The 26,838-nt window shown below is 47.8% G+C and overlaps 3 protein-coding genes across 5 annotated transcripts; all 3 read right to left on the reverse strand.

Moving 5' to 3' along the window:
- Positions 1-1,872: 1,872 nt before the first annotated feature.
- Positions 1,873-3,492, reverse strand: C31H21orf140 (chromosome 31 C21orf140 homolog). The gene has a single exon (XM_061133900.1). It carries the CDS (start codon positions 2,853-2,855, stop codon positions 2,100-2,102), a length of 756 nt encoding a protein of 251 aa, XP_060989883.1. The 5' UTR covers positions 2,856-3,492; the 3' UTR covers positions 1,873-2,099.
- A 2,197-nt stretch (positions 3,493-5,689) lies between these two features.
- Positions 5,690-18,795, reverse strand: SMIM11 (small integral membrane protein 11). 3 transcript variants are annotated; one of them, XM_061133946.1, is made up of 5 exons: positions 18,640-18,794; positions 15,174-15,256; positions 14,266-14,359; positions 8,366-8,543; positions 5,690-5,875 (listed from the first exon to the last, which is right to left on the reverse strand). In XM_061133946.1, exons 3-4 carry the CDS (start codon positions 14,275-14,277, stop codon positions 8,379-8,381), a joined length of 177 nt encoding a protein of 58 aa, XP_060989929.1. In that variant the 5' UTR covers positions 14,278-14,359; positions 15,174-15,256; positions 18,640-18,794; the 3' UTR covers positions 5,690-5,875; positions 8,366-8,378. The 3 variants fall into 3 exon arrangements, with proteins under 3 accessions (XP_060989929.1, XP_060989927.1, XP_060989928.1); XM_061133944.1 differs by having other exon boundaries at positions 14,266-14,364; positions 18,640-18,793; XM_061133945.1 differs by lacking the exon at positions 15,174-15,256 and having other exon boundaries at positions 14,266-14,364; positions 18,640-18,795.
- A 4,105-nt stretch (positions 18,796-22,900) lies between these two features.
- KCNE2 (potassium voltage-gated channel subfamily E regulatory subunit 2) lies at positions 22,901-25,261 on the reverse strand. The gene has a single exon (XM_061133943.1). The coding sequence runs from the start codon at positions 24,937-24,939 to the stop codon at positions 24,568-24,570; it is 372 nt and encodes a 123-aa protein (XP_060989926.1). The 5' UTR covers positions 24,940-25,261; the 3' UTR covers positions 22,901-24,567.
- Positions 25,262-26,838: the final 1,577 nt, after the last annotated feature.

A 26,838-nucleotide genomic window follows, 5' to 3' on the forward strand; every position in this document is an offset into this window, starting at 1 on the left:
GAGGCGAGAAATGCATTCTCCCCTAGAGCTCAGGGAGGGATGGTGGCCTGGCTGACAACTCGATGCTGACTCAGTGGAACTGATTTCAGACGTCAGGCCTCCAGAACGGGGAGAGCATAAGTTTTTGTTGGTTTAATCTAACAAGTGTGTAGTCATTTGTCACACCTGTCATAAGAAACTCACACAGCACAGTAGGCTGTAAAGTTGGAGGTGCAGCTGAGACTGTCTGGTTCCAAGTGACTGGCAGTGTTGGGTGAAATTCATCCCCGGATAAAACGCATGAAAACAGAATGCTGTGGGAGTCCACTCCTTAGTTGCTGAAAATCACTGAACATCTCTTTTCTGACAGAATGTTTCTGCATAATCCAAGGACTTTTAGGAAGTGAGTAGGGCAGGGCAACAAGCAAATATTCAAGTTTGGGGCTGCTGTTGATGGTAGTTGTAAGGATTAGTGGTGGCATTTTTCACTTTTATACTGGTTAGCAGAAACCTAGTCTCATCATCTGACGTATAGGCAAGTCTGTTGGGAATTGGGTAGCAATTTTCAGATGCTGTTTTCAACACATCCCAGCATAATTGCCTCAATTGTAAAATTAATGCTTGAGCATACATAAACAAGAGTGAGTTTTGTGATATGTTTAATAAGAGGCAGGTGTTTTTCTATAAAAGTGAATACAATAGGATGCTACTGTATCAACCACAGGTGGCTCAGCAACCAGGGTCCCAAGATGCAAATGCACGACGTTCCAATGACCTCCTGTTGGGATTCTGCAGATGGTGAGTGCAGCCACGAAATTAAAAGATGCTTACTCCTTGGAAGGAAAGTTATGACCAGCCTAGACAGCATATTAAAAAGCAGAGACATTACTTTGCCAACAAAGGTCCGTCTTGTCAAAGCTATGGTTTGCCCAGTAGTCATGCATGGATGTGAGAGTTGGACTATAAAGAAAGCTGAGCACCAAACAATTGATGCTTTTGAACTGTGGTGTTGGAGAAGACTCTTGAGAGACCCTTGGACTGCAAGGAGATCCAACCAGTCCATCCTAGAGGAAAGCAGTGCTGAATATTCATTGGAAGGACTGATGCTGAAGCTGAAACTCCAGTACTTTGGCCACCTGATGCAAAGAACTGACTCATTGGAAAAGACCCTGATGCCAGGAAAGAATGAAGACAGGAGGAGAAGGGGAGGACAGAGGATGAAATGGTTGGATGGCATCATTGACTCAAAGGGCATGAGTTTGAGTAAATTCATGCAGTCCATGGGGTGGCAAAGAGTTGGACATGACTGAGCAACTGAAATGAACTGAACTGAACTGTTGGGATTCTTGGAGTTGGAATGGGAGATGAATTGGGTAAGTAGATGCTTTAGACACTTTTGTTTACATCACCTGGTCGCCCACCAAATCCTACTTGAACCAACTACTGTCACAGCTTCCCAGATTCCTTATGGGGACCACCAACTTGCCTTTGCCCACCAAGTCCTACTTAAACCAACTAGTGTCACAGCTTCCCAGGTTCCTTATGGGGACCACCAAGTTGCCTTGGAGGATCTGCATGGGATTTCACTTCCTTGGATGTCTCTTGTTCATCCCTCTGCCTCCTTGCTTTCAAGCAATGGAAGGAAAGAGCCAGTTCAGCCACCGCCCAGACCACATCTGCCTCCCCGTGGGTTATTCTGGTGGACTGAAACCGGTAGGAACACTAGTTAATTTCAACTTTTTGTGACCACACACTTGGTTCTCTTTTTATCCCAGACCTAAATTTTGACCATACAACCTTTAGCTCTCTTCACCTCTGCTCACCGCCAGGCTCCTTTGGACTGGGTTAATCTGAATCCTCCCATGGACATAATAGCCCTCAAAGTGGCCTTGATGAGAATGAGAGTCAAGATTACTAATTTACCAACAAGATTTAATGAAACCCCTCAGCAAACCATAAGCACTTTACCAAAGCCCTTAGGAACCTCAGTTCTCACAGGATCCCTGAGAGGTCATTATTAGAGTGTCTTTGGCCACAGTAGTCCAGAATCAAGGTCAACAGAATCAGTAAAGATCATGCCCACAGCACCGTCCTACCACTGGTTGGAGGGATCACCACCCTTAAGAAAATTTACCGAGATAGTAGTTTTCCCATCTTCGTACTTTGTTAGTTATTGTCCTCCATTTGCTGAGGCTTATCCTTTCAATTCCTTTGCTGATTAGATTACTGAAGAGTATATACTGGTAAGAATAGACACCATCCACGGACTGCAGACAAAACTCCTTCCTGTTATTGATGATGAACCATTTCAGAGAAGACCAGGCTGAGTCTAAAGGGTTCAGGTAATTGTAAGGAGAAGGCAGAGTGAGTAATTTATGGCCGTAGGACTTGGCTACCTCAGGACAACACGTGACGCTTGTTAAGTTAACCACTGAGGGGACATGGACCTGGGCCTCAGTCTCTTTGCCTTCCTTCAGCCTCATCTCATCCTGCCGCCTTCTCTCTTTGACCACGACGGCGCACTTGCCATAGGTCTTCTTCACCACATCACACAACTCAAAGAAGAGGTCGTCTTCCTGTTTGACGCATAACTCATCCCTTAGGAACATTCGATATTTCCACGGCACCCATCCTTGACTACCACCAGCGTGCACAACACACCAGGTTGGAGTTGGCATGTAACAACCATCACTGAAATCTTCCCCGGTTACAAGACTCTCAGGGATGTCGGTTTCCCCAAAATATACTGTTGTAAACCCATCATATTGCAGTGTTCTCAGAGTCTGCAAATACTGGAGACATTGCTTCCTCTTGATGCTGTCGAGTAGATTTCTGGTAATGATGTTTCTCAAAAGAGGTTTTGCAAAGTGAGGCATGGTAGGTCTTCAAGTATTTTTCAAAACTTGCCTGTCTCCCTCTGGCCAGAGTAGGATGATGACCTCACAAAGGACTTTCTTACAGCTGAGCTGGTCCCATGGATACACTTTGGATTTCAAACCATCATGGAACACCCTGATCACAGTTCCTGTCTGGCTTCTGTGATACAGAAACGGGAATTGCTAGCTATCCACGATGGTACATCACATCTGCAGTAGGTCTGGAAAGAGACTGACAGTTGTGTTAGTTTGCTAAGGTTGTATAACAAAATAGCTGAACTAAATTTTTTTGCAGTTCTGAAGGCTGGAAGTTCAAGATCAAGGTATCAGCAGACCTGGTTTCATCTGAGTCCTTTCTAGTTGGCTTCACACGGTCACCTTCTTGCTGTGTTCTTATGTGAACTTTCCCCCTGTCTCTGTCCTAATCTCCTCTCCTTATAAAGTCACCAGTTCTTTGGGATTAGGGTCCATCCCTTGAACCTCATTTTGCCTTGAAGTGAAGTGAAGTCGCTCAGTCGTGTCCAACTCTTCATGACCCCATGGACTGTAGCCTACCAGGCTCCTCTGTCCATGGAATTTTCCAGGCAAGAGTACTGGAGTGGGTTGCCATTTCCTTCTCCAGGGGATCTTCCCAACCCAGGGATCGAACCCGGGTCTACCGCATTGCAGGCAGACGCTTTACCATCTGAGCCACCAGGTTCACCCCTTTAAAGACCTTATCTCCAAATATAGTCACATTCTGAGGTGCTGGGAGTCAAGGCTTCAACATGAGATTTGGGGGAGACACAGTTCAGTCCCTGACAGCAACCTGTTAACAGTGATGAGCCAAGTTCCTGACTCATTTCCACATGGGTCACGAGGGTCATATTTATATTTATCCGTTCATCCATTCTGAGAACCTACTATGTACCAGGCATTGTGCCAGCTCCCAGTGGTACAGTCATGACACATCTAGTGAGGCCTGAACACGTATATGGTTTATGTCCATGTAAGCAGCAGAGACATTACTTTGCCCACAAAGGTCCCTATAGTCAAAGCTATTGTTTTTCCAGTGGTCATGTATGGATGTGAGAGTTGAACCAAAAAGAAAGCTGAGCGCCGAAGCATTGATGCTTTTGAACTGTGGCATTGGAGAAGACTCTTGCAAGTCCCTTGGATTGCAAGGAGATCAAACCAGTCAATCCTAAAGGAAATCAACCGTGAATATTCATTGGAAGGACTGATGCTGAAGCTGAAACTCCAATACTCTGGCCCCCTGATGCAAAGAGCCAACTCACTGGAAAATACTTTGATGCTGTGAAATATTGAGGGCAGCAGGAGGAGATGACAGAAGATGAGATGGTTAGATGGCATCACCGACTCAATGGACATGAATCTGAGCAATCTCCAGGAAATAGTGAAGGACAGGGAGGCTTGGAGGGCTGCAATTCATGGGGTTGCAGTGTCAGACACGACTTAGTGACAGAACAGTGATTAATTATCTCCCCCTAGTGGTATAAGAGAGTATCACACAGATGATGTTAAACCCCTAACAGTTTACAGAAAATCCATGGGAATGGTCAGTGGTTTATTCCCATGCTTAGGCCATCTGCTACCCAATTTTTCAAGATGGCAAGATGTTCCACAATTTCCAAAACTTAGGTTTAAACCCCAAAGTCTAGGCAATCACCTATGTTTAAAATAAACCTGAACTAGGTAGCATAGATTCTCCATGAAATGTCAGGGGAAAATCCCCCTCTGATTATTTTGGGATTTGTAGCTTATAGAGTCAAAATCTCCCGTATTTAAAACTTTGTGTGTGTGTGGTGTGTTCAGTCACTCAGTCGTGTCTGACTCTTTGTGACCCCACGGACTGTTGCCCGCCGGGCTCCTCTGCCCATGGCAAGAATACTGGAGTGGGTTGCCATTTCCTTCTCCTGACCAGGGATCGATCTAGTGTCTCCTGCATAGGTAGGTGGATCCTTTACCACTGAGCCACCTGGGAGGCCACTGAAAACTTTGATTCTCTATAAATTCTGTTTTCTAAGTTGTGATAAGAAGCATCTAGCAATCATAGCAAAATGTAAGAAAAATGTAATTCCTTTTATCCCTCATGCTTAAAAATCCAAGTTCCACCAATCTGGGCCAGCGTGGCGTGGGGGTCAGGGTGGGTATCTACTAATAGGCACTCTTGCAAATTGTCCATGTGGCTGCCAGCAATGAGACCAAACATGCCACCGTATTTGTGGCTTTGGTTACTGTTTCCTCATTCCCCATCCTCTCCGGCGTCTTGAGAGAAGTGAAGAAACAGGAACTTTTTAATAGAGACCTCAATCTGTTAGAAGCAGAGAAAAATACTCATGGACCCTTGTTCTCTCAATCTGAAAGTCTTTCATGGTAGCCTGTCCTTCATCTCTTATCAGCATATCCCAACAAGCAAACTGGTGGGAAGAGGACGAAGCACACCTGGGCCCCTCAGCCTGACTTCTTCCTAGACTTGGTACCCACCCTGGTCTCACCCCGGCTCCTCCCTGCAAGGACCTCACAGGTTCAGCAGAGGCGCCAATGCTGCTGGAGGGGTGAACAGCCTCCTTCCACCCAAGGATGCAAACACGAGAAAGCGCCAATGTTTGCAGGGGGAGCCAAAGAGGTGATGAGGAGTGGATGCGCCAGGGAGCAGATAAGAAGGACGGAGGGCTGGGTGATGGGGACTGCCTATGGCCCAGTCCTCTTCAGAGGGGCACCTCTGATCTGGCGCCCACGGCGAGAAAATGCTGTAAATGCAAAACTCCCTCCTCCTCTGACTACTCAGAGGAGAGCGAGGGGGAGGGAGAGAGACACGCACACACGTACTCTGGATTATTCTACAAAGGTTATTTTATTTTAGCAAACAAAATACTGGTTCTTCTAAAAGCATATAAAAATTCACATCATTTTCAGTTAGGTTAGAGGCTGCGAGTTTGTCTTCTGACATATCGTTCAATAATTAAGACTTTCTTCTCAGCTGGAGTCCACTCGAGCTGACATTTACACCACGAAATCTAGAAAGGAAGATCAAAGGGATGAGGATGAACTGTCTGGCAGAATAACTGTGAATGTTTTACTTGCTCAGCATCTACCTTTATGCTCAGCCACTTAAACTGAAACAGAAACCGTGGAAGCTTGTCTATTGATGAATGTATTTTTAGAATCACAATTTCCTTTCATCTAAAAATCTCTCCGGTTTAAAATAAGGCTCCAGGCTAAGCATCGATAAGCCCCCAGCCTGGGGGGGAACCGGAGCCCCCTGGTCAGTTCTGGGCTCAGGTGGGCAAGCCAGGCACCTCTCCGTCACACTGGGCTGCCATGGAAGTTTGGGGAAGGGAAGAAGTATCTGTGATCTCACACCTAATCTCTGCTTTCTCTCCACAATTAACGCACAAAATGATGACTCTGTCTGGATTAGAAATGTAGGCAATATTTCAATGGAAACTGCCTTCCATCACCTTTTTTAATTTCCAAGAACTCCCCATTTCCCTGCTCTAGTGCGTGCTAAGCTGCTTCAGTGCTGTCCAACTCTTTGCGACCCCATGGACTGTACCCCGCCAGGCTCCTCTGTCCATGGGGATTCTCCAGGCAAGAGCACTGGAGTGGGTTGCCATGCCCTCCTCCAGGCGATATTCCTGACCCAGGGATGGAACCCACGACTGATGTCTCCTGCATTGGCAGGTGGGTTCTTTAGCACCTGCACCACCTGGGAAGCACCCCGCCTCCGCTCCCCCACCGCCAACTCTAGTGCCTGCTCCTAAATTTCAGTCAATAAAAAATTTTTTTGTTCAGAAGGCAAGGTTTAATAACAATAACTTCTTTGCCTGCGACGTGTACAGCTTGCCAAGGGCCCAGGGAACAGTGGGCGATGAGGGAACCATCCCTATCCTGGGGGAGGACCAGGAGCCCAGTTTCCAGCAGCTCCATCCTGAGCTTAGGACACAGTGAGGGGTGAGGCCCTGTGGTTGGATGTCTGGCCTGGGTTCAATTCTGCTTCTGTCCTTGACCGTGTGCAGGGTGGGCCATGTTCTCAGTCTGAATGGACAACACAGGGCTGTCAGGAGTGGTCAGTAACGTGGCCGTCTGTGAAACGCTTAGGAAAATGCTAGCACAGAACAATCATTCAAGACAAATTGCAATTATTATTAATGAAACATCTGTGAGTCCTGTAAAGGACATCATCTCTACAGAAGCCTATCTCAGGGTTAACAGGGCTTTTGGAGGTCACCAAACCCAGCTGCTGAGAAGACAGTGGAAGAATCACCTGAGAGGTTTCTGAAAGAACAGGTGCCCAGACCCAGCCACAGACGTAACAGGGCCGCTGAGGCTGGGCCCCGGGAATCTGCACTGTAACAAGGGGCCCAGCAAGTCCTGATCGTTGGCCGACTGTGGAGGCCACTGAGCTAGGACTCCCCGCGAACAGGTGTTAGTCCTCTCATGTCTTAGAGAAAAGCACAGAACTCAGCCTGAGCAGTGATGAACTGGGGGAGCCCTGGAGAATGAAGGGACCTGTTGACCGTCATTAGTCCAACCTGTGAGCTGAGGGATGAGTCACCTCCTGGTGCCTTAAAAACAAACACGTTCTGGGCAGCCCCATGCTATGGGACAGCTCCCAGACGGCTCAGTGGTAAAGAATCCGCCTGCCAGCGCAGGAAACCTGGGTTTCATCCTTGGGTCGGGAAGATTCCCTGGAGCAGGAAATAGCAACCCACTACAGGATTCTTGCCTAGACAATCCCAGAGACAGAGGAGCCTGGCGGGGGTTGCAAAGAGTTGGACATGACTGAATGCATGCGCGCGCACACACACACACATACACACACACACGAGCTCTGAGACAGGCACCAGAGTGTAGCAATGAGGAAGATTTTTTGCTGAGGGAGTGGTCATAAGGAAGGCTTTCTGGGCCAGGGGACTAACAAGCAAAGGCCAAGAGAATCTACTGTGGTCAAGGTGGTCTGCAGGAGCGTGGGGAGAGGCAGCAGAGGGGGACAGGTGACCTGGGTGAGGACGAATGAGAAGGACGTATATGCCGAATCTAGGAGTCGGACTTCATTTTGAGGTCAGCAGGGTTTCTTAATCTTAGGTACAGGTAGGGGTTTTAAGTGACCTGCGATCCCACGTCCTCCCCATCCCTGTCTGCAATGCTAGGTCTAATTTAGGTGTTTCTAGTACGTAAGCTTCTCCAGGGAGAATGTCCACAACTTCCTGAAAGACTCGAGTCCTGTGACTCAAATCCTGTCAAACACCCCTGCTCCTGTGACGGGAGAACCGCTGCAGGCTCGGAGCAGAGACGAGGACTTGTCCACCCCCCGCGGCCTCCAAGCAGATGGGGCTCAAAGGTCAGGACCTGCACTCGGACCTGACACCGAGCTGCTCGACCTCCAGGGCAGGCGGGGCCCTGCGCCCTCCGTAGCCTCAGGCCCGAGGCGGGCAGAGTTCTCATCACCTCCAGGGGCAGGCCCGCCCTGACCCATGTGTAGTTCCTGTGGGCAAGGCCCATACCTTTCACTCCCCTTTAGCTCTCCTTCTTCTCCACCTGCTTCCTCTTCTCAGCTTCCAGCTTTTGCTGCTTTGCTTCCAATCGTTTCCTCTGGTAGACTTTGACTCCAGCAAACGCCAGGCAGAGGATTAGTGTTTTCGCCGCCAAGATATACAGCAGCAGGGGGAAGTGTTCAAGCACCTTAAAGAAGAAAGAAAACTCCTGGAGATGTTCGATCATGGGAAGGAATTTCCTTCGAGTCCCTTCACTCAGCACATTTCCTGGGCACTGGCTGGGTGGGGGCCTCCCGGGCGCGGGAGAGATGAGGGCCTGGTTCCAGGTTGCGGGCAGCCTGGTTTCAGGTGCCCTTCACCACCCCCTGGCTGCTGGCTTCACAGACGCCATGGCTGTGCTCTCTCACAACCTGACCGTGCACCTTGCCCCTCACCCCGAGCCTGAGGCAGCGGCACGGTCTGCAGTGAGCAGCGGGAGCCGGGCGACTGGGCGCAGCCCCGCTCGGGCCACTCGCTGACCCATGCACAGCCCGTGAGACCCGCATCGGTCACTTGACTTTCCCCAGCTTCCGCCCCTTCACCTGCAAAGGGAGGCTGGACCAATCTTCCTTCTGAATCTCCACCCTTATGGGATGCTATGATTGGCTCCAGCTACGCATTAGCACTGGTATTTGAAGGCAAAATAAATATACAAGTAAAATGCAGGAAACTTAAAATGTTAAAGCTTAGCTACTTAATACACTGTTTCTGTAATTCTTTTGTTGGAGCGAAGTTTTAACCCATTGGCTAATATGAGATTTGGGGAATAACTAGGGATTGGAATTACTCACCTTTTGCATGAGCAGTCTTTATTATGAAATTCTATACATCACAAGTATCTCAAGGCAAATAGTATACTAGTTTGGGAAACACGATTAGTAGGACCTGAATAATAATTATGAGCTTTTGTGTGTGATTAACAATTCCTTCCCAGATAAAGTGAAAAGGTACACTTTCGTTGAGAGAGATCATTATTCCGGAGGACCAAGCAGGATTAGTCCAGTGAACTCCTCAGGTGAAATGCCAACCATCACTTAATTACACAGAGCACTGGGACAAGGAGATTCTTCCATGGAGACTACATGCGTCCCTCCCTCTGGGTTTAACTGAAGCTGATCTGAAACGGGTTAATGAAAACTTCAGCTGCAAAAGGATCTGAACGAAGACTCGGTCTTCACCTCGTTCTACAAAGGAGGAGAGTAAAAAGCTCAGGGCAGTGGTGAGCCCACCACGTCACACGGCTCATTCAGGAGAAGCGAGAGTTGGAACCAAACACTGACTCCTACATCAGCTGTCTTTCCACTGACTCTTGATTTCAATAAAGTGGAATTAACTGAAATCAACAAATTATGTCCCAAGAACACTCTGAATAACTAGATAACAGTTTTCAACCACAGAATCAGGTTAAACAGTAAAGAATAAGCACAATCTATACACTTCAGAAAGCTCACTCTGGTAAACAGTATAAAAGACTAAAAAGGTTACAAAAGCAAAAACCTTTTACCCTGACAAATACAAGCTGCTTAGAACATTGACTTGGTGTCCAGGTCCTTCCTGCCTCAGACCTATGGCTAATCTCCCCGACTTCCACCCAACAACCCTCTAACTCATCTAATTCATCTACTTTCTTGAAGGGTCACATCTTAGAGGTGAGGCTTGGCTCTACATTCATAAGCCAGATAAGAAAGAAAAGATGCTAACGTTTACCTCCTTGAAGACAAAAATTACCAGTTTGGAGATATAAACTTCATTTTGTGTTCACTGGGCCTTTTCCAGGTTGAGCCCTAGTTAGCCCTAGACGCTGGCAAGTCTCTCCCTCCCAATTCTCTCCGTCCCTATGGATGAGCCCCTGGAGTCCTGTCATAATCAAACCCCTATCACAGCCCACAGTTCGCGCATGAGTGCCAAGTTGCTTCAGTAGTGTCCAACTCTTTGAGACCCCATGGACTGTAGCCCACCAGGCTTCTCTGGTCATGGGATTCTCCAGGCAAGAATACTGGAGTGGGTTGCCATACCCTCCTTCAGGGGAATCTTCCAGACCCAGGGATCAAACCTGCATCTTTTGTGTCTCCTGCCCTGGCAGGCAGGTTCTTGACCACTAGTGCCACCTGGGGAAGCCCAGCCTACTATTTTCCAAGATCTACACCCAAAACGAAGCTCTAGCAGTGACAGGATGTACATGGAAACCAGAAGCTAGAAACCCAGGAATGGAAGCACGTCAACAAACCAACCCAGGGAAGTGGTTTCGGTATTCACTTTCCTTTTAAAGGCTGTGGGGAGGAGGCAGCAAGAGGCGGAAGTTTCGGGACTGAGAGTGGGCAGCGCAGGGGGAGTCAAGGACGCTACTCGGGCTACAGCGAAAACTTTCAGGGCCACTGTTCCCACAACTTTCTCAGGCCGGCGTGCTAGATCTTTCAGGTCAGTTCAGTTCAGTCGCTCAGTCATGTCTGACTCTGCGACCCCATGAACTGCAGCACTCCAGGCCTCCCTGTCCATCACCAACTCACGGAGTCCACCCAAACTCATGTCCATTGAGTCAGTGATGCCATCCAACCATCTCATCCTCTGTCATCCCCTTCTCCTCCCACCTTCAATCTTTCCCAGCATCAGGGTCTTTTCCAGTGAGTCAACTCTTCACATCAGGTGGCCAAAGTATTGGAGTGTCAGCTTCTGCATCAGTCCTTCCAATGAATATTCAGGACTGATTTCCTTTAGGAAGGACTCATTGGATCTCCTTGCTGTCCAAGGGACTCTCAAGAGTCTTCTCCAACACCACAGTTCAAAAGCATCAATTGTTCAGTGCTCAGCTTTCTTTATAGTCCAACTCTCACATCCATACATGACCACTGGAAAAACCATAGCCTTGTCTAGACGGACCTTTGTTTACAAAGTAATGTCTCTGCTTTTTAATATGCTGTCTAGGTTGGTCATAACTTTCCCTCCAAGGAGTAAGAATCTTTTAATTTCATGGCTGCAATCACCATCTGCAGTGATTTTGGAGCCCAGAAAAATAAAGTCAGCCACTGTTTCCCCATCCGTTGTTGCCAAGAAGTGATGGGACCAGATGCCACGATCTTAGTTTTTAGTCATATGAAATCTCTTCCTTTGATTTCCCTTCTAACGAAACCCTCAGATTAACTCCCAAACCTTCAGGGAAGTAAATCAAGAAAACATAGTTGGGTGGTCTAGCTCTATATCAGTTTTTTAAACAAATGCCGATACTCGTGTAATGAGAATGACTGACTTTTTAAATTTATTGTTGGCCACACCCTGCAGCATATGGGATCTTAGTTCCCTGACCAGCGATCAAACCCCTGCCCCCTGTATTGGGAGCTCGGAGTCTTAACCACCGGACCACCAGGGAAGTCCCGTGAATGACTGACGTTTTCAATGCCCCCAGTTGCTGAGGTACTAAGGTACCAGGTGCTTGCTGTCGCTGACTGCTGCTCATGGCCACAGGCTGACGGAGCTAGACAGGGAAGCACAGGATGTCTTGGGGGTCCCACGGTCCTTTAACCTCCTGTGGGGGGCAGAGGGGGTCACTGCAGTTTGGGCAGAAGGCCATTCCTTTCAGACATTACCTGGAAGGGCTCCCTGGTAGCCCTGGAGCTGTGTGTCTGCCCGAAGGTCACGAAGGTACAGGCGGTTTTTGTACAGTTTTCTGTACAAAACTGTGTTCCTGACACAGGAGAGGACTCCTTCTGCGACAAGTCGAGTGGGCCTGGGCAGTCAAGTGGGTTGCTGTCACTCCACAACTAAAAAGAAAGCCTTCTCTGTGCAGTGGCTCGCTGGGCTACCTCAGCACCGCCTGGGAGCTCTCTCACCCCCAGGCCAACGCGATTACACTCCAGGGTGTGCGGCCACAGTTCACATTTAACTCCTCACGGAAGCTGTGAGGCTCGCTCCGGCCTCGGAGCACCCAGCACACACGCTGGCCCTGCTGCCATGGCCTCTGGTACCAGCCACCACCCCGCCGTCAGCCGCTCACTCCAGGCTCTGCCGATGCTGGGCCTCTGGTACCAGCCAGTGCCTGGCTGTCAGCCGCTCACTCCAGGCTCTGCCGATGCTGGGCCTCTGGTACCAGTCACCGCCCCGCCACCAACAGCTCACTCCAGGCTCTGACGATGCTGGGCCTCTGGTACCAGCCACCGCCCCACCACCAACCGCTCACTCCAGGCTCTGCCGATGCGGCAAACCCTTCACCACATCTCAGGGCATGCTGCGCGCAGCCCCCATCACCAAGACCTCTCATCCCACCGTCTTTCCTTCCTGGCCTTTCTACAGGCAGCTCTGGAAAGCCCCACATGTGCGACACGTGTGTTCCTACATCTCTAAGCCCTCAGAGAGTCTTCACTCCACCTCCTGACCCTTGGCCAGGCTCCTCCTGGAGAAGAGTCCCCAGAGCCCCCCTGTGCGGCCCCCAGGCCCCACAGGGCTAGGGAAGGAGGGGGTCCGAAGCTAAGCGCTGAAGAATCGATGCTTTTGAACTGTGGTGTTGGAGAAGACTCCTGAGAGTCCCCTGGACTGCAAACAGATCCAACCAGTCCATCCTAAAGGAGATCAATCCTGGGTGTTCATTGGAAGGACTGATACTGAAGCTGAAACTCCAACACTTTGGCTACCTGATGCGAAGAACTGACTCATCTGAAAAGACCTTGATGCTGGGAGGGATTGAAGGTGGGAGGAGAAGGGGATAACAGAAGATGAGACGGTTGGATGGCCTCATGGACTCAATGGACATGAGTTTGAGTAAGCTCCGGGAGCTGGTGATGGACAGGGAGGCCTGGCGTGCTGTGGTCCATGGGGTCACAAAGAGTCGGACGCGACTGAGTGACTGAACTGAACTGTACTCTCCCGGCTCCCTGATCCTGCTTCCAGATCTTTCCACTTCCTGTGAGGAAAGCCAGTGGCTGTTTCAAACCAGAAAATTCTTATAACTGAAAAAAATACATATAATGAGATCCTTAGCTTGGAGATATACACATTACAAACATATATAGAAAAAACATGGGAATAAAATACACCAAATTGTTAATATTAATAGCAGCCATCTCTGGATAGTGAAAAGATATATGATTTTGACTTGATTCGATCCTTTTCAAAGCATCTATTTTCATGACCACCCTAGTAGCCACCCTGCACCTACCCCACTCCACTTTCTTAAAGGGGGTAACATGACACCCCGCTGCCCCCGTGAGGCCCGCTGACTGTGGCCCACAGCCTTCTGCAGGCTTGCAGCTCACAGGACACTCTTTGGTTGCCCTTGAACTTCTGCTTCCACCAGCTGTATCAAAGGTCTTACAGGAGTCAGCTGTGTTTATTCCACAGTCAGTATATTTAAGTAGCACTTGATGTCATAATGGATAATCTACTTAAACATGGCACTCATGAAATATGACCACAGAAAGGAAAGGCTGTTTGCATGAAAACTAAGCTGTCTGTTTTGAAAGACTCAATTTGAATTAGAAAACAAAATACTGTTGGCAACACAAATGGGAAAGATTAAGGAAGAAGAGCATAAAAATCAGGAAGGATTTTGTATGTCGATTGCTTCTTGAGATCTTTTTCATCCACTTTGAAGAAACCAAAATGTAAGACTATAGGTGAAACTTCAAAGGGGTGGTTTTTGCGAGCAAAGTGAGGCACGTCTGAGGGCAGTCGATGTCCTCCCAAAGAAAAAGCCTTCCTCCGAAAGTCTGGTGAAAAAATGTACATTTATGTGTTCCCTTAAAGTATTATACATCATGATTCCTACGTTAATCTACTTTTTTTCTTCTTAGTCCACCTATCTCTACAGAACTATTATTCTGAAGTTTTACAATCAGGAGAAAGAAAACCCACAAGCCATAAATGTCTGATGATATTCTTACCTTCCAGTTCATGCTGGACCAACTGGGAGTTCACTCCTGGTCGTGTGGGCCACGCAGACAAGGAAGAGAGGGAACCCAGTTGGGGCAGGTCCCACTGTTCTGATGGGGAAGAGAAGCAACAGGTCAATTTGAGTTTTCCAGATAGACCGCCTTAGGAAGATTTCTCTGTGATGGGGAGAAAGGGCCCACAAGCCAAGACAGCAAGCTCTGCAGAGATGAGGGTTAGGCCTCCCCAGCGAGCGAGACAGCCTCGGCTCTTGCTGAGCAGAACAATCTCCTTGGCTGCTCTTGACCGGGGAAGGAAGCACAGCCAAGCAGAGGTGTTGGCCCCACTCCTAAGGGAAAGCGTGCTCCCACTCCATTCATCTGTGGCCAAAGGTGCCCAGGCCCTAATCTGACCCTCTCCCCACCTCCTGCCCTGAACAAGAGTCTGTGGTGGGGGTATCATTTTATGTCTCAGGTCCTGAGTATTAATTAAAGGAATACTGTCTTGCTTTAGTATTCATTTATTAATTTATTTATAAATTGGGCTGTGTTAGGTTTTAGATGCGGCATGCGGGATCTATTATTGTGGCTCTCAGGCTCAGCAGCAGAGGTACATGGGCTTAGCTGCCACATAGCGCGTGCAATCTTAGTTGTGTCCCCTGTGTTGGAAGATGGATTCTTAACCGCCGGAACACCAGTGAAGCCTCAAGGTAATATTGGTTTTCAAAAGTATCTGGTGGGAAGGGAATCAAGGATAGGGGGGAAATGGTATTAAGAAAGTCATTGCAATCTTAGAATTCCCTCTAAAACGTCAGGGGGACGGAGGGGAAGGTGAAGCGGAAGAGACAAGGCAGGGACCCAGCCGGGGCACAGGATTTGCTCTGAGGCCTCCCACGTCACTATCTTTAGACCAGGACACATACCCCACGAGTCAGAAGACTTGAGCTCTGGATGAAGGGCCTACTCCCTCTGATAAGTGACTCCCCTCTGGGGACCTCCGTCCCATCTGTAAATGAAGACAGGGAGTGTCAACTACATGGGCTCCGGGGGCCTCTACTTCTGCAATTCGGAGACTTTCAGCGTTAAGAACCACAGCTTCACTTTACTGTGCCCAGCCATTCTAAAGTGCACTGCATGCCAATAGCTCAGCTAGTCTTTACACCTGTCCCAAGAGGTGTAGTTTATCGTCTATACTTTGGAACGTGTGTGTGCGCGCGTGTGCACTCAGTCGTGTCCAACTCTTTTTGCAGCCCCATGGACTCCTCTGTCCAAGGGCTTCTCCAGGCAAGAATACTGGAGTGGGTTGCCATGTCCTCCTCCAGGGGACCTTCCCGACCCAGGGACTGAACGGGCATCTCTTAGGTCTCCTGCACTGGCAGGCGGGTTCTTCACCACTAGTGCCAGTTTACGTGACAGTGACACGCCCACAGTCACAGTATGGACTGGGATTGTAACTCATCCAGTCTGGCCCCAGGGTCTCATCCTGATGCAGAGAGCTCTGCATTAAAAAAATCATGGGGATGCCTTTCTTTAAATGGACTTACAATTAGGATTAAGAAAAACTCACAGGCCTTTAGAATGGGGAAAATGAGATAAACTTCAGACATGTTTTTCTGAAAACTTTCACTTAACAAAGCATCTAAACATAAAAAGTTCAGACCTCCTTCACATCCAAGGTCATAGTATCTTGAACACAAGCGGGCAGTTGGCACAAGATAGCCAAGCTTTCCCCATGACTTTTTCAAAGTCAGATAAGCTCATGACAGGAATTTACACCGTAAGTCTGTTTAAACGAGATGACCATGACTAAAGGCACTCATTGTGCTAAGTCGCTCAGTCGTGTCCGACTCTTTTCGACCCCATGGACTGTAGCCCACCAGTCTCCTCTGTCCATGGGATTCTCCAAGCAAGAACACTAGAGTGGGTTGTCATGCGCTCCTCCAGGAGATTTTCCCAATCCAAGGTTCAAACCCAGGTCTGCCACATTACAGGTGGATTCTTTACCTTCTAAGCCACCAGGGAAGCCCGAAGGTGCTCATTACCTTCGTGTATAAAAGATTTCTTTGTCTATAAGGAGCAGTAGATTCTGACCTGCCCAGGAGAAATATGTTCCTAACAGGTTACAACCTGTTGCTGGAATTTTCACTTTGAATAATCTCTGATAATCTCAGGAAAGAGCCATGTTGTAAATTAAAATGTCTATGCTGGGAAAGACTGAAGGCGGGAGGAGAAGGGGATGACAGAGGATGAGATGGTTGAACGGCATCACCGACTCAATGGACATGAGTTTGAGTAAACTCAGGGAGCTGGTGAAGGACAGGGAAGCCTGGCGTGCTGTGGTCCGTGGAATCTGAGAGTTGGACACGACTGAGCAACTGAACTAAAGTTTCTATCAATTTTATTTTTCTCACCTCTATTTTTATTGAGTTGTCTACATATATAAGTAGACAGGTCTGGCTGTTTCCCACACATTTTCTGAGACCAAATGACTCACAGTGAAGTCAGTTAGATATTAATTTCCAAGGTCAAGGACCACAAAAAGGTCCAAAAAAACTTATAGGAGGAAGTAAAAAGAACGCCTGGTGGTCTGGCCCTCTGGCAATCATGTGCTAAGTTTACCAGTGGTATGACCTTGGATGAGTCACTGGGCCTCTCTAAACCTCAGCTCCCTTCTCTGTAAATTCTCCTTCAAAGACTAGATTATAAAAACATTACGCACCAGGCTCAGCACATGAAAAGCACTACACAAATACCGACCACAATTGTTACGATAAATGTCTTTCCAGTAACGGACATGGTGAGCTGAAGAACATAAGCAAGTGGTGGCCAGGGCAAATGAGACAGCAGGGCATGGCATAAAGAACCAACCCCGGATGACCAGAACTGGAGATCTGGACTCTATGCTTGGGGGCGCCAATGACAAGGCATCTGACCCGGGGGCACTCCATCAGCCTCTCTAAGCCAAAGTGTTACCATTTTAAAAATCCAAAGAACAATGCTGCAACTCTGAAATTCCTAAGTCACATTCTCTCTGATATCACAGCATCTAACTGTAAAAACATTACTGGCAGCTGCCTCATCATATCTAGAGTGACAAAATTCCATCTCTTCAGGAAAGAAACACATTTAAAAGTCCATCTGCAAAGGAGTGTGTTGAGGGTGGGAGAGAGGGCAAATTAATCAAACTCGTTTCCACCCACTGCCTCCAAATGATAACTCTTCCCCAATCTCCCTTAAATTACAGGCTGCAACTCAGCTATTTTTGCAGCTCCCTGCAGGACTTCAGCAAATGAGAACAACTGAGACAGCTAAAAATATCACCAGGCTAGTTGCTCTGCTGCCATATGTACACCTGTTGCAGTCTTGGAACCAGGAGGCAGCTGGTGTCTGAGGGCTGAACTACAAAAGCCAACCAGATGGGGACAGTTTTGAGAGACATAAAATCTACAAAGTGCAGGAAGTTTTAAACTTCCCCTGGAACTATCCAGTCTTAGCTTTAAACTCAAAGATAACAATGGCTTAGAAAGAGATGGTTCTATTTCCTTTACTGCAAAAATATCCTGATTTTTCCTTTGCTACATTTCTCCTAAAGAAAATAGAAAAGCTACCGGCTTATCTTGATTAGGCTAATTACAGCAATATGGACAAGATATAGTCCACAATTTTATTCTTGGTCCACCTAACAGACCCAAGGGTCGGTCCCTCTCTTGGTGTCTCACTCCAGCCATTCGCTAGGCTGTGTCCTTAATCTGAACTTCCCGAAATTGCTCTCATTCCCAGCCTCTTTCCACCCCAACCCTTCACCCCATCATTTGAAGCAGCGATGGGTGCGTGGAGGAAGTGGGGGGGGGGGTCCAGATGAAGTGGGGGTTATCAGTTGGGCTGACTTCTGAGCCCCCGCCGGGGTCGGCCAGGGTTCCCAGGGCGGGGGCTGGGCCTCTGCCCCTCCGCGACTTGGAGGGCCAGGTAAAGGTCCTCTCCAGCCCCCACACTGGTGTGGGGGGGCAAAACCTGCCCCGCTCAGACCCGAAGATGACGGTCAAGGGCGACCACCGCTTACCCCACCTACACAACAGAGCGTCGGAGACATTCGCTGGCCCCCAAACCTCTCTCGCTTGGAACCACATCTGGGTACCCCGCTTCGGCCTGCGTGCCAGCCTCCACACGCCGCGCCCCGCAACCCCCGCCACTGGATCCGTGCATTTTGGGATGCCTGGACAACCCAGCCAGGCCGGACGCTCCGCGGGGGTGGGCCGTGGTGGCTGTCACCCCCAAGGTCCCGCTGGAAAGCGTCATGAAGAGAAAGCGCGAACACGATGCCTGGGCGCCCCCCAAAGAGCAGCGAGGTTTCGGGTCAGGATCCGGCGGACACCGACGCCGCCCACTTACAGCTCTAGGCCGCGGAGGATCCAGCTCCGGGGCCGTGCACAAACCACGACTCCCACAGTTCCGCGGGGAAACTATACTCCCGAAATGCACCGCTCCGCGCGCCGGCGCAGGAAGCCTGCGCAGGGAGCCTGCACCGCCATAGTGGCTAGGCTGCTCCGCGCCTTGGTGGGTAGGCGGGGCCGCACGCAAACCTCGACTCCCACAGTGCCGCGGGGAAACTAGCCGTCCCGAAATGCACCGCTCCGCGCGCCGGCGCAGGGAGCCTGCGCTGCTATGGCGGGTAGGCGGCTCCCCCGGCGCAGTGGGCCCGGGCCGCGGAGAAGATTTCCAGCTTCTGGAACCCGCGGTATGGGCCCGGGCGGCCTTCGTGCGGCCGCGACATGGGTCACCGGACAGACTTGGCTGGGCCAGGGGCGAACTTCTGGGGCGTGGGCCAGCCGTTTTCGTCCACGCCGTGGGGGGTGGGGGGGTGGGACGGCCTTGTTCTCCCCTGATCGGAGCTGGAGGAGGAGGACGGCGGCGGGAGAGCGGGGCGTCGCGGGGCCCCTACCCCTCAGCAGTCTGTCATCCCTGGGTGTTCCTCACTGTGTGCCGCTGAGGGCAAGAGGGTCCCCAGTTCAGTCGCTCAGTCATGTCTGACTCTTTGCTACCCCATGGACTGCAGCACGCCAAGCCTCCCTGTCCATCACCAGCTCCCGGAGCTTACTCAAACTAGTCCATCGAGTTGGTGATGCCATCCAACCATCTCATCCTCTGTCATCCTCTACTCTTCCCGCCCTCAGTCTTTCCCAGCTTCAGGGTCTTTTCCAATGAGTCAGCTCTTCGCATCAGGTGGCCAAAGTATTGGAGTGTCAGCTTCTGCATCAGTCTTCCCAGTGAATGTTCAGGACTGATCTCCTTTAGGATGGACTGGTTGGATCTCCTTGCAGTCCAAGGGACTCTCAAGAGTCTTCTCCAACACCACAGTTCAAAAGCATCAATTCTTCAGCGCTCAGTTTTTTTAATACTCCCAACTCTCACATCCATACATGACTACTGGAAAAACCATAGCTTTGACTAGAAGGACCTTTGTTGACAAAGTGATGTCTCTGCTTTTTAATATCCTGTCTAGGTTTGTCATAGCTTTTATTCCAAGGAGCAAACATCTTTTAATTTCATGGCTGCAGTCACCATCTGCAGTGATTTTGGAGCCCCCCCCCCCCCCCCAAAATGAAGTCTGTTACTGTTTCCATTGCTTCCGCATATATTTGCCATGAAGTGATGGGACTGGATGCCATGATCTTAGTTTTCTGAAAGTGAAGTCGCTCAATTGTGTCCGACTCTGCGACCCCATGGACTGTAGCCTGACAGGATCCTCTGTCCATGGGATTTTGCAGGCAAGAATACTGGAGTGGGTTGCCATTTCCTTCTCCAGGAGATCTTCCCAACCCAGGGATTGAAGCCAGGTCTCCCTCATTGTAGCCAGATGCTTTTAGTATCTGAGCCACCAGGGAATGTTGAGCTTTAAGCCAACTTTTTCACTCTCCTCTTTCACGTTCATCAAGAGGCTCTTTAGTTCTTCTTTACTTTCTTCCGTAAGTGTGGTGTCATCTGCATGTCTGAAATTATTGATATTTCTCCCCGGCAATCTTGATTCCAGCTTTTGCTTCATCCAGTCCAGCATTTCTCATGATGTACTCTGCATGTAAGCTAAATAAGCAGGGTGACAATATACAGCCTTGACGTACTTTCCTGATTTGGAACCAGTCTGTTTTGGAACCAGTGTGATGTGGGTCCTCAGAAGTTTCCAAATTTAGCCTTTATCTTCTCTGCCAAAAATGCATTCCTTTTGCTTTGGGATAGCTGTAGGGTGACCGTTACTAGGTTCCCATATTCCTTCGTTCAAACAAGCGCTTAGTAAACCGGAGTGGAATTTGAGCCCACTCCCAAGCGAGGGTGCAAAGTGGACACCCAAATTCCAGGGTAACAAGAGGGAAGTTCACCCTTTTTTGGTTGAGGAAACTGAGGCAGGGGGCGATTAAGTGGTTGATGCAAGGAAACGTGTGAATTAGAGCGGCACAATTGAGATTTGAACCCAGGCTGTCTTGTGGAATCCCGTTGGGAGTGCAGAGGAAAGGACAAATTGAGGGACTGGGGAGAGGAGGGTTAGTTCTGCGAACAAGTTCTGCCAGGTTTTCCTGGAGAGAGTAACAAAAATAGCTTTGCTCTAAGCACTTTGCAGCTATTGTCTAATAAAAGGCTTACAAGCCTATTAAAGACATGATGTGACTATAACCATTTCACAGATGAAGAAACAGACACAGACTGATTAAACTGTCCAGAGTTTTAAAGCCAGCAAGTGCCAGATCTAGGACCTGACTCTAGGTAATCTGAACCTCGACTATCAGGGCAGCTACTGCCATGGGTTCCTTTTCAAATGGCTTCTGAGCTCTGCTGCAAAAAGTGAGTGGGACTCAGTTTATATGGATCAACCAGAAAGAACTCTAAAAGCAGACAGGTGGGAAAGAAAACCAGCAACTTGTTGGAAGTGGCGTTTTTTTAGTTGCCAGGTTGAATGTGGCAAGGCTGGGTTCGGTGGGGATTGATGCTGGAGTGACAAAGTGGAGCAGGTACCAGCGACTGTAGACCTGAAATGCTGGTAAATATTGGGCATTTCTCCTGTTCCCCCAAAGTCAGGTTGGCTGCCAACCATCTGTGTTGGCCCCAATATACTTCAAGTGATGATAATAAAACATACTTAATTAGGGGAACCTAGATATTTTCCCCCTTATTTTGTTTTCCTGTGTGAAAGATAAACAGAACTGGACACCAGTTGAAGTGTAAAGGACGGACTTTATTCAGTAACTACCACAAGAAGGAAGAGAACCCAGCATGAACCAGGCTCGGTTTGTACCGAGGTAACTGGGCATTTTAAAAGGAAAAGAAAGGGGACTTCCCTGATTTGATCCCTGGACCAGAAAGTAAGATCCCACCTGCCTTGGGGGAACTGAGCCCATTTGTTGCAGTAAGGAGTCTGTGTGCCTCAACAAAGACCCAGTGCAGCCAAAATTAAAAAAAAAAAAAAGAAGGGATTGGGACAGCAGGTACTTGAGCAGAGTCAGTGGAAGTTTATAAAAAGTGGAGAGGACTGGGTCAACCGCCTCTGGGTCTGTCAATAGATGCTTACCTGGAGGAGAAACAAAGTCTTTATGACTGAAGGCAGTGGTGCAAGTTAAAGCCCCTCCTTGAATGCTAGCATATCAAAGAGACAAGGCAGTTCTGGGTGGTATGATTTATACCTCAAAGGAGGAGAAAAAGGATTTATAATTGAAAGGTTTCTAAAGTAAATGCTCTAGCCGGGATTCAAGGGGCTGATTTGCCTACCACCAGGTTTTGGCCTGAACAAATAGTACATTCTCCTGGCTCCTTAAGTTTTCCTAGGCCAGGATCTCCTTAGGCATGTAGGTAGTGTTTGTTCAAGTCTCTTAGTGTGGGGAGGTGGATGGTATCTTTTTGTGCCAAGAGTCTGCAGGGTTTTTAGGCCAAGGTTGAGGTCAATTCAAGAAGAGGGTTCAAAGGAGCCTGACCAGGGTTTGGTCAAGGAGATAAATTTGGTCAGTTAATAGAAACCTTGGATTCCTGTCTGGATCCAGACCCAAAGCTGACATTTCGTGGCCCGAGTTGCTGCTCTGGTTGTTATTCAGTCACTCAGTTGTGTCCAACTCTTGGCGACCCTGTGGATTGCAGCACACCAGGCTTCCCTGTCCTTCACTATTTCCTGGAGTTTGCTCAAACTTATGTCCATTAAATCGGTGACGCTATCCATCTGCTGCTCTGGGCACGTTGATTAAAATGTTCTGGAGACTTCCCTGGCAGTCGAGTGGTTAAGAATCTGCCTTCCAAGCTATTCTCTTCTTTTGTAAATGTTTAACACAATTTTTCATATTAAAATTAAAAGAAAAAAAAAGAATCTACCTTCCAATGAGGGGACACAGATTTGATACCTGGTTGGGGAACTATGATTCCACATGCCTCAGGGCAACTAAGCTTGCGTGCTGCAACTAAGAGTGAATGCAGCCAAAATAAATAAATAAATTAAAAAAAAATTTCTGTGTGGTTCAGCATTTCTGGGTTTCTCATCTAAGGAGAGAAACTACTCTTACCATATATGCTCTTGGAATATGGGTGGCTTTCCTTAACAGTGTATTTAATGCTTCTGTTAGCACAATCACATGCTTGTTGTTAGGAAACAGACCTAATGTATTTCACTCTAAAGAGACAAATCTTGTAATCCATATAAGACGCTGAAGAAGGACTCTTGTTTTCAATTTTGTCTCAGTGCTCTGAGACTTGAGGCTTTGTTCACAATGCCCTGTCTTTGCTGAGTAGACAGGGAGCTGGGGAAGGAGCAGAGTATAAACAAGGGGGCATGAAGCTTCATGAGGCTACACCCCATATATCTGTCTTGCTATTGACTTTCCCCTCTCAGCTGCTCTCTGGACCTTAACCGGAGTTAGGCCGGCCCTCTGTCCTGGCTCCTCCCACTTTGTGTTGGTCTCCATTATAACCCTGTCACATTGTATCATCAGGATGTTCTGACTGCCTCCTTGTGTCTGCCTCCCTCTCTGCTGAGTGAGTTCCTCCAGCTCAGGGAATCCTGTTTATATGTATACTCCTGGTCTAGGCCATTGACCCAGACACTGAAAGTGAAAGTCGCTCAGTCTTGTCCAACTCTTTGCGGCCCCATGTACTGTATAAACCATGGTATTCTCCAGGCAAGAATACTGGACTGGGTAGCCTTTCCCTTTTCCAGGGGATCTTCCCAACCCAGGGATCGAACCCAGTTCTCCCACATGGCAGGCAGATTCTTTACCAGCTGAGCCACAAGGGAAGCCATTGGCCCAAGTAGACAGATAATAAATGGTGCTTGATTGAATTAAGGAATGGAGTCACCTAAACTGTGAACTGGAGTTGCCTATCCATAAATGAAATGGTGTGACAAGGATACTGTGATCTCCAAGGTGCCCTTTGGCCCTGACATTCTATAATATCGTGACCCCCAGGGTGAAAATATTAAGCAGTTACCGTCTAGCTGTTCAATAGACCTCAGTAATTCAGCCTCTTTCCATACATTCATGAAAATACATTTCTTGAAACATAAAATAAGTAATTGTAAACCAAGAAAATAAATTGAATGAAAAGAATGGTCTATCAGGCAGCATTTTCATGTTTTATTATTTTTTCTATAATAACAAGAACTTTTAGTCTTTTGTAAAATTTAAAATGTTAATTAAAAATATGTTTCTATTACACCAGGAAGTTCTTAAAGATCTATTTATCTGGTGTGGACTCTACCCTTATGAGTTGGTTCTGTCTTCCAACTTCCAAATAAGCTCACTGCCAAGGAAGCAATACACATAAAGGAAACCTGTGGTTTTGTTCATTTGTCACTTCAGACTCTATATTCATGAATTAATAAATAAATGCTCCTACTTCAATCTAGTGAGCAAGTGATAGATTTTTGAACCTCTATTTCTGAATAATACACCTAGGTTACTTATAAATCACATCAGTCAAAAATACAAAATAATATTTCACAAGGGAGAATATTCAATGATTTGTTAATTTCTCCTTCCTATACCTACTGCCACTGCCCAGGCACATTACTTCAAATATGTTTTTATTTTCACTGTTGACATTGATTAAAATGACATTGACGTTGCACAGAAAGGAAAAGAGGTCTTTGGCATAAATTGCTCCACAGAGCAAACGTGAAGCATGAGATCGAAATGTCCTCTTAGCTGATCAACTACGTGATCTTGTTGAAAATTCTCAGCACAGAGTGAGGAACTTAGTGTCTTTGAAGCATGACAACTTGGATTGACTCCGTGGAACCAGCGTCTCTTCATATTTGCATGTCAGATGTTGGCTCCCTGCCTCCAGCTCTGATCAAGGAGACATGGTGAGCGCTGCTGCACCTGTGTTCTCATGGATGGTGGCTCTTGATTCTTCCAGGTTCACAATTTGACTTCTGTACTTCCCTTGCCAGTCCTCCACGATGTACTGGTGGTACGGGTCATTGGAGTGCTCTCGTCTCTTGGATTTCACTGTGCTCACCAGGATGGCTACAATGATGAAAGAGAACATTCCGATCATCACCATAAGGTACAAGATGACGTAGTAGAAGTTCTCGGCATCAACCTTGGCTTGCAGGGCCTCTTGCTCAACTGTTGTGTTCCTGCGCCAGTTGTCCATGTAAGTGATAAAAATCCTTTTGAAGACATTTTCCAGTGTCTGTGTCAGATTGGATAGAGTTAGCATATTTCCGTCCTGCTGCAATTTAAATAATAAAATAGGTGAACAAGTTTAAGAAAATGAATTCTTTCTCTGTTTGGCTGCCTTAAGGAATGGAGGGAGGGGCAGACAAGGTTGGGGGGGAAGTAATATTATTTCTTCTTCACCTGGCTTGTGATTAAGTGCATATTTTATTTTTCTTTAAATTTCATGTTTTATGCAGCAGTTTTGCATGCACAGTATCTTACAATAAAAGTAACATAAACACACAATAGTTACAGAGCACATAAAACTATATGTATTATGATCCCAATTTGCATATGTAAATAAATAATATATGTAGAAGAAAATGAAAACAGACTGGAAATAAATAAGTTTAAAGTGCTAACATGGCTGGTATACTCAAATTTTTTTCTTCCTTATATTTTTCTTACCTTCAAAATTTTCATTGATAGTCTTTCATCCATTACTTTGTTTCTAAATAGACGGATCACCTCACAATAGCTAGCACAATGCCTTATTCATAATAGATATTCCACAGACATCAGCTGAAGGAAGCGATGACTGATGTATGTTCTGTGTTCTTAGAGAATTATGGGGCAGAAGTTTGCAAGGGCCATGGACAGACGTTGTGATCCACCCCATTTCCTATGTGCAGGCTGTGATTTATTCCAAGTATCCCTAAGGTATGAGTATGTCCTTCCATATTTGAAAGAAGCACTTTCGGTAAGTGATACAAAGGAACAATGTGAGACATCACTCATATTTCTCAACTCCATCCTTGTTCCCACTGCCTGGCCACCAGCGTCTCACCTGGCGGACACAGTGCAGGGCAATACAACCCTCCCCAAAGCTGCCTCCCCAGGGTCACATCTGCTCATCTCTGCCCAGTCAATGTGCTCTTTTTAAGAGGGAAATGGGAGCATATCGTTCCCTTGTTTTGAAAACATGCAGTACCTTCCTGTTGTTCTCAAAGTAAAATCCTCCTTCCTAGCCTGGCCCTGCCAGCCCCTAACCACATCCCCAATTATTCTTCCCTTATGACAACTGGCAGAGAAGGCAATGGCATCCCACTCCAGTACTCTTGCCTGGAAAATCCCATGGACGGAGGAGCCTGGTAGGCTGCAGTCCATGGGGTCGCGAAGAGTCGGACCTGACTGAGTGACTTCACTTTCACTTTTCACTTTTATGCATTGGAGAAGGAAATGGCAACCCACTCCAGTGTTCTTGCCTGGAGAATCCCAGGGAAGGGGGGAGCCTGGTGGGCTGCCGTATATGGGGTCACACAGAGTCAGACACGACTAAAGTGACTTAGCAGCAGCAGCAGCAGTGGGGGACGTATCTTCAGAGGCCTTTGCCTTTAAGATAAACTTTCTTCACCCACCAGTGTTCTCATCCTCTGGTCCTTCCAACCTTTTCTCACAGCTCCAGCCAATAAAAAAAAATGTTTTCCCAGCATGTGCATCCCCCCTGCCACACCCTCTAGAGAGAATTCAGTTTCCTTCAGTCAAGTCAAATAGAAAAATGGTTGGAACACAGAGACAATGGGGGGTGGGAGGGGGACAGCAAAACAAATAAAAATCCCAGAAGAGCTAAGTTTATGAAATAAAAAGGCTGGTTGGTGGGTGATGAGAGAAGTTTAGTCTGGGGGAAGACCCTGAGCAACTGTGGAGTAGGAGGCAACTGAGAAGGGGGAGAAGGGACCTCTTCTGGGCAGAGAACATCCCCTTCATGTTTTGTTGTTGTTGTTGTTTTCTGTCGACATGAGAACTATTCTAGTTGTTTCTGCTCATTGAAGAGCTGTTCTGTGAAGCAGCTCCTGCATGCCTTGGGCCACCTGAGGCCCACCTTGGAGGCCCACCTTGGATCTGGGTTCCCACAGAGAGGTGGTCACATTACAAGCTCCTCCATGCGCGGAGCTCCTTG

Source organism: Dama dama, chromosome 31, assembly GCF_033118175.1.
Source record: "Dama dama isolate Ldn47 chromosome 31, ASM3311817v1, whole genome shotgun sequence".
NCBI classification, from domain to species: Eukaryota; Metazoa; Chordata; class Mammalia; order Artiodactyla; family Cervidae; genus Dama; species Dama dama.

Excerpts from the sequence above, each read along its gene's own strand:
- C31H21orf140 (XM_061133900.1), bottom strand. The coding sequence starts at position 2,855 with ATGCCTCACTTTGCAAAACCTCTTTTGAGAAACATCATTACCAGAAAT.
- KCNE2 (XM_061133943.1), bottom strand. The coding sequence starts at position 24,939 with ATGCTAACTCTATCCAATCTGACACAGACACTGGAAAATGTCTTCAAA.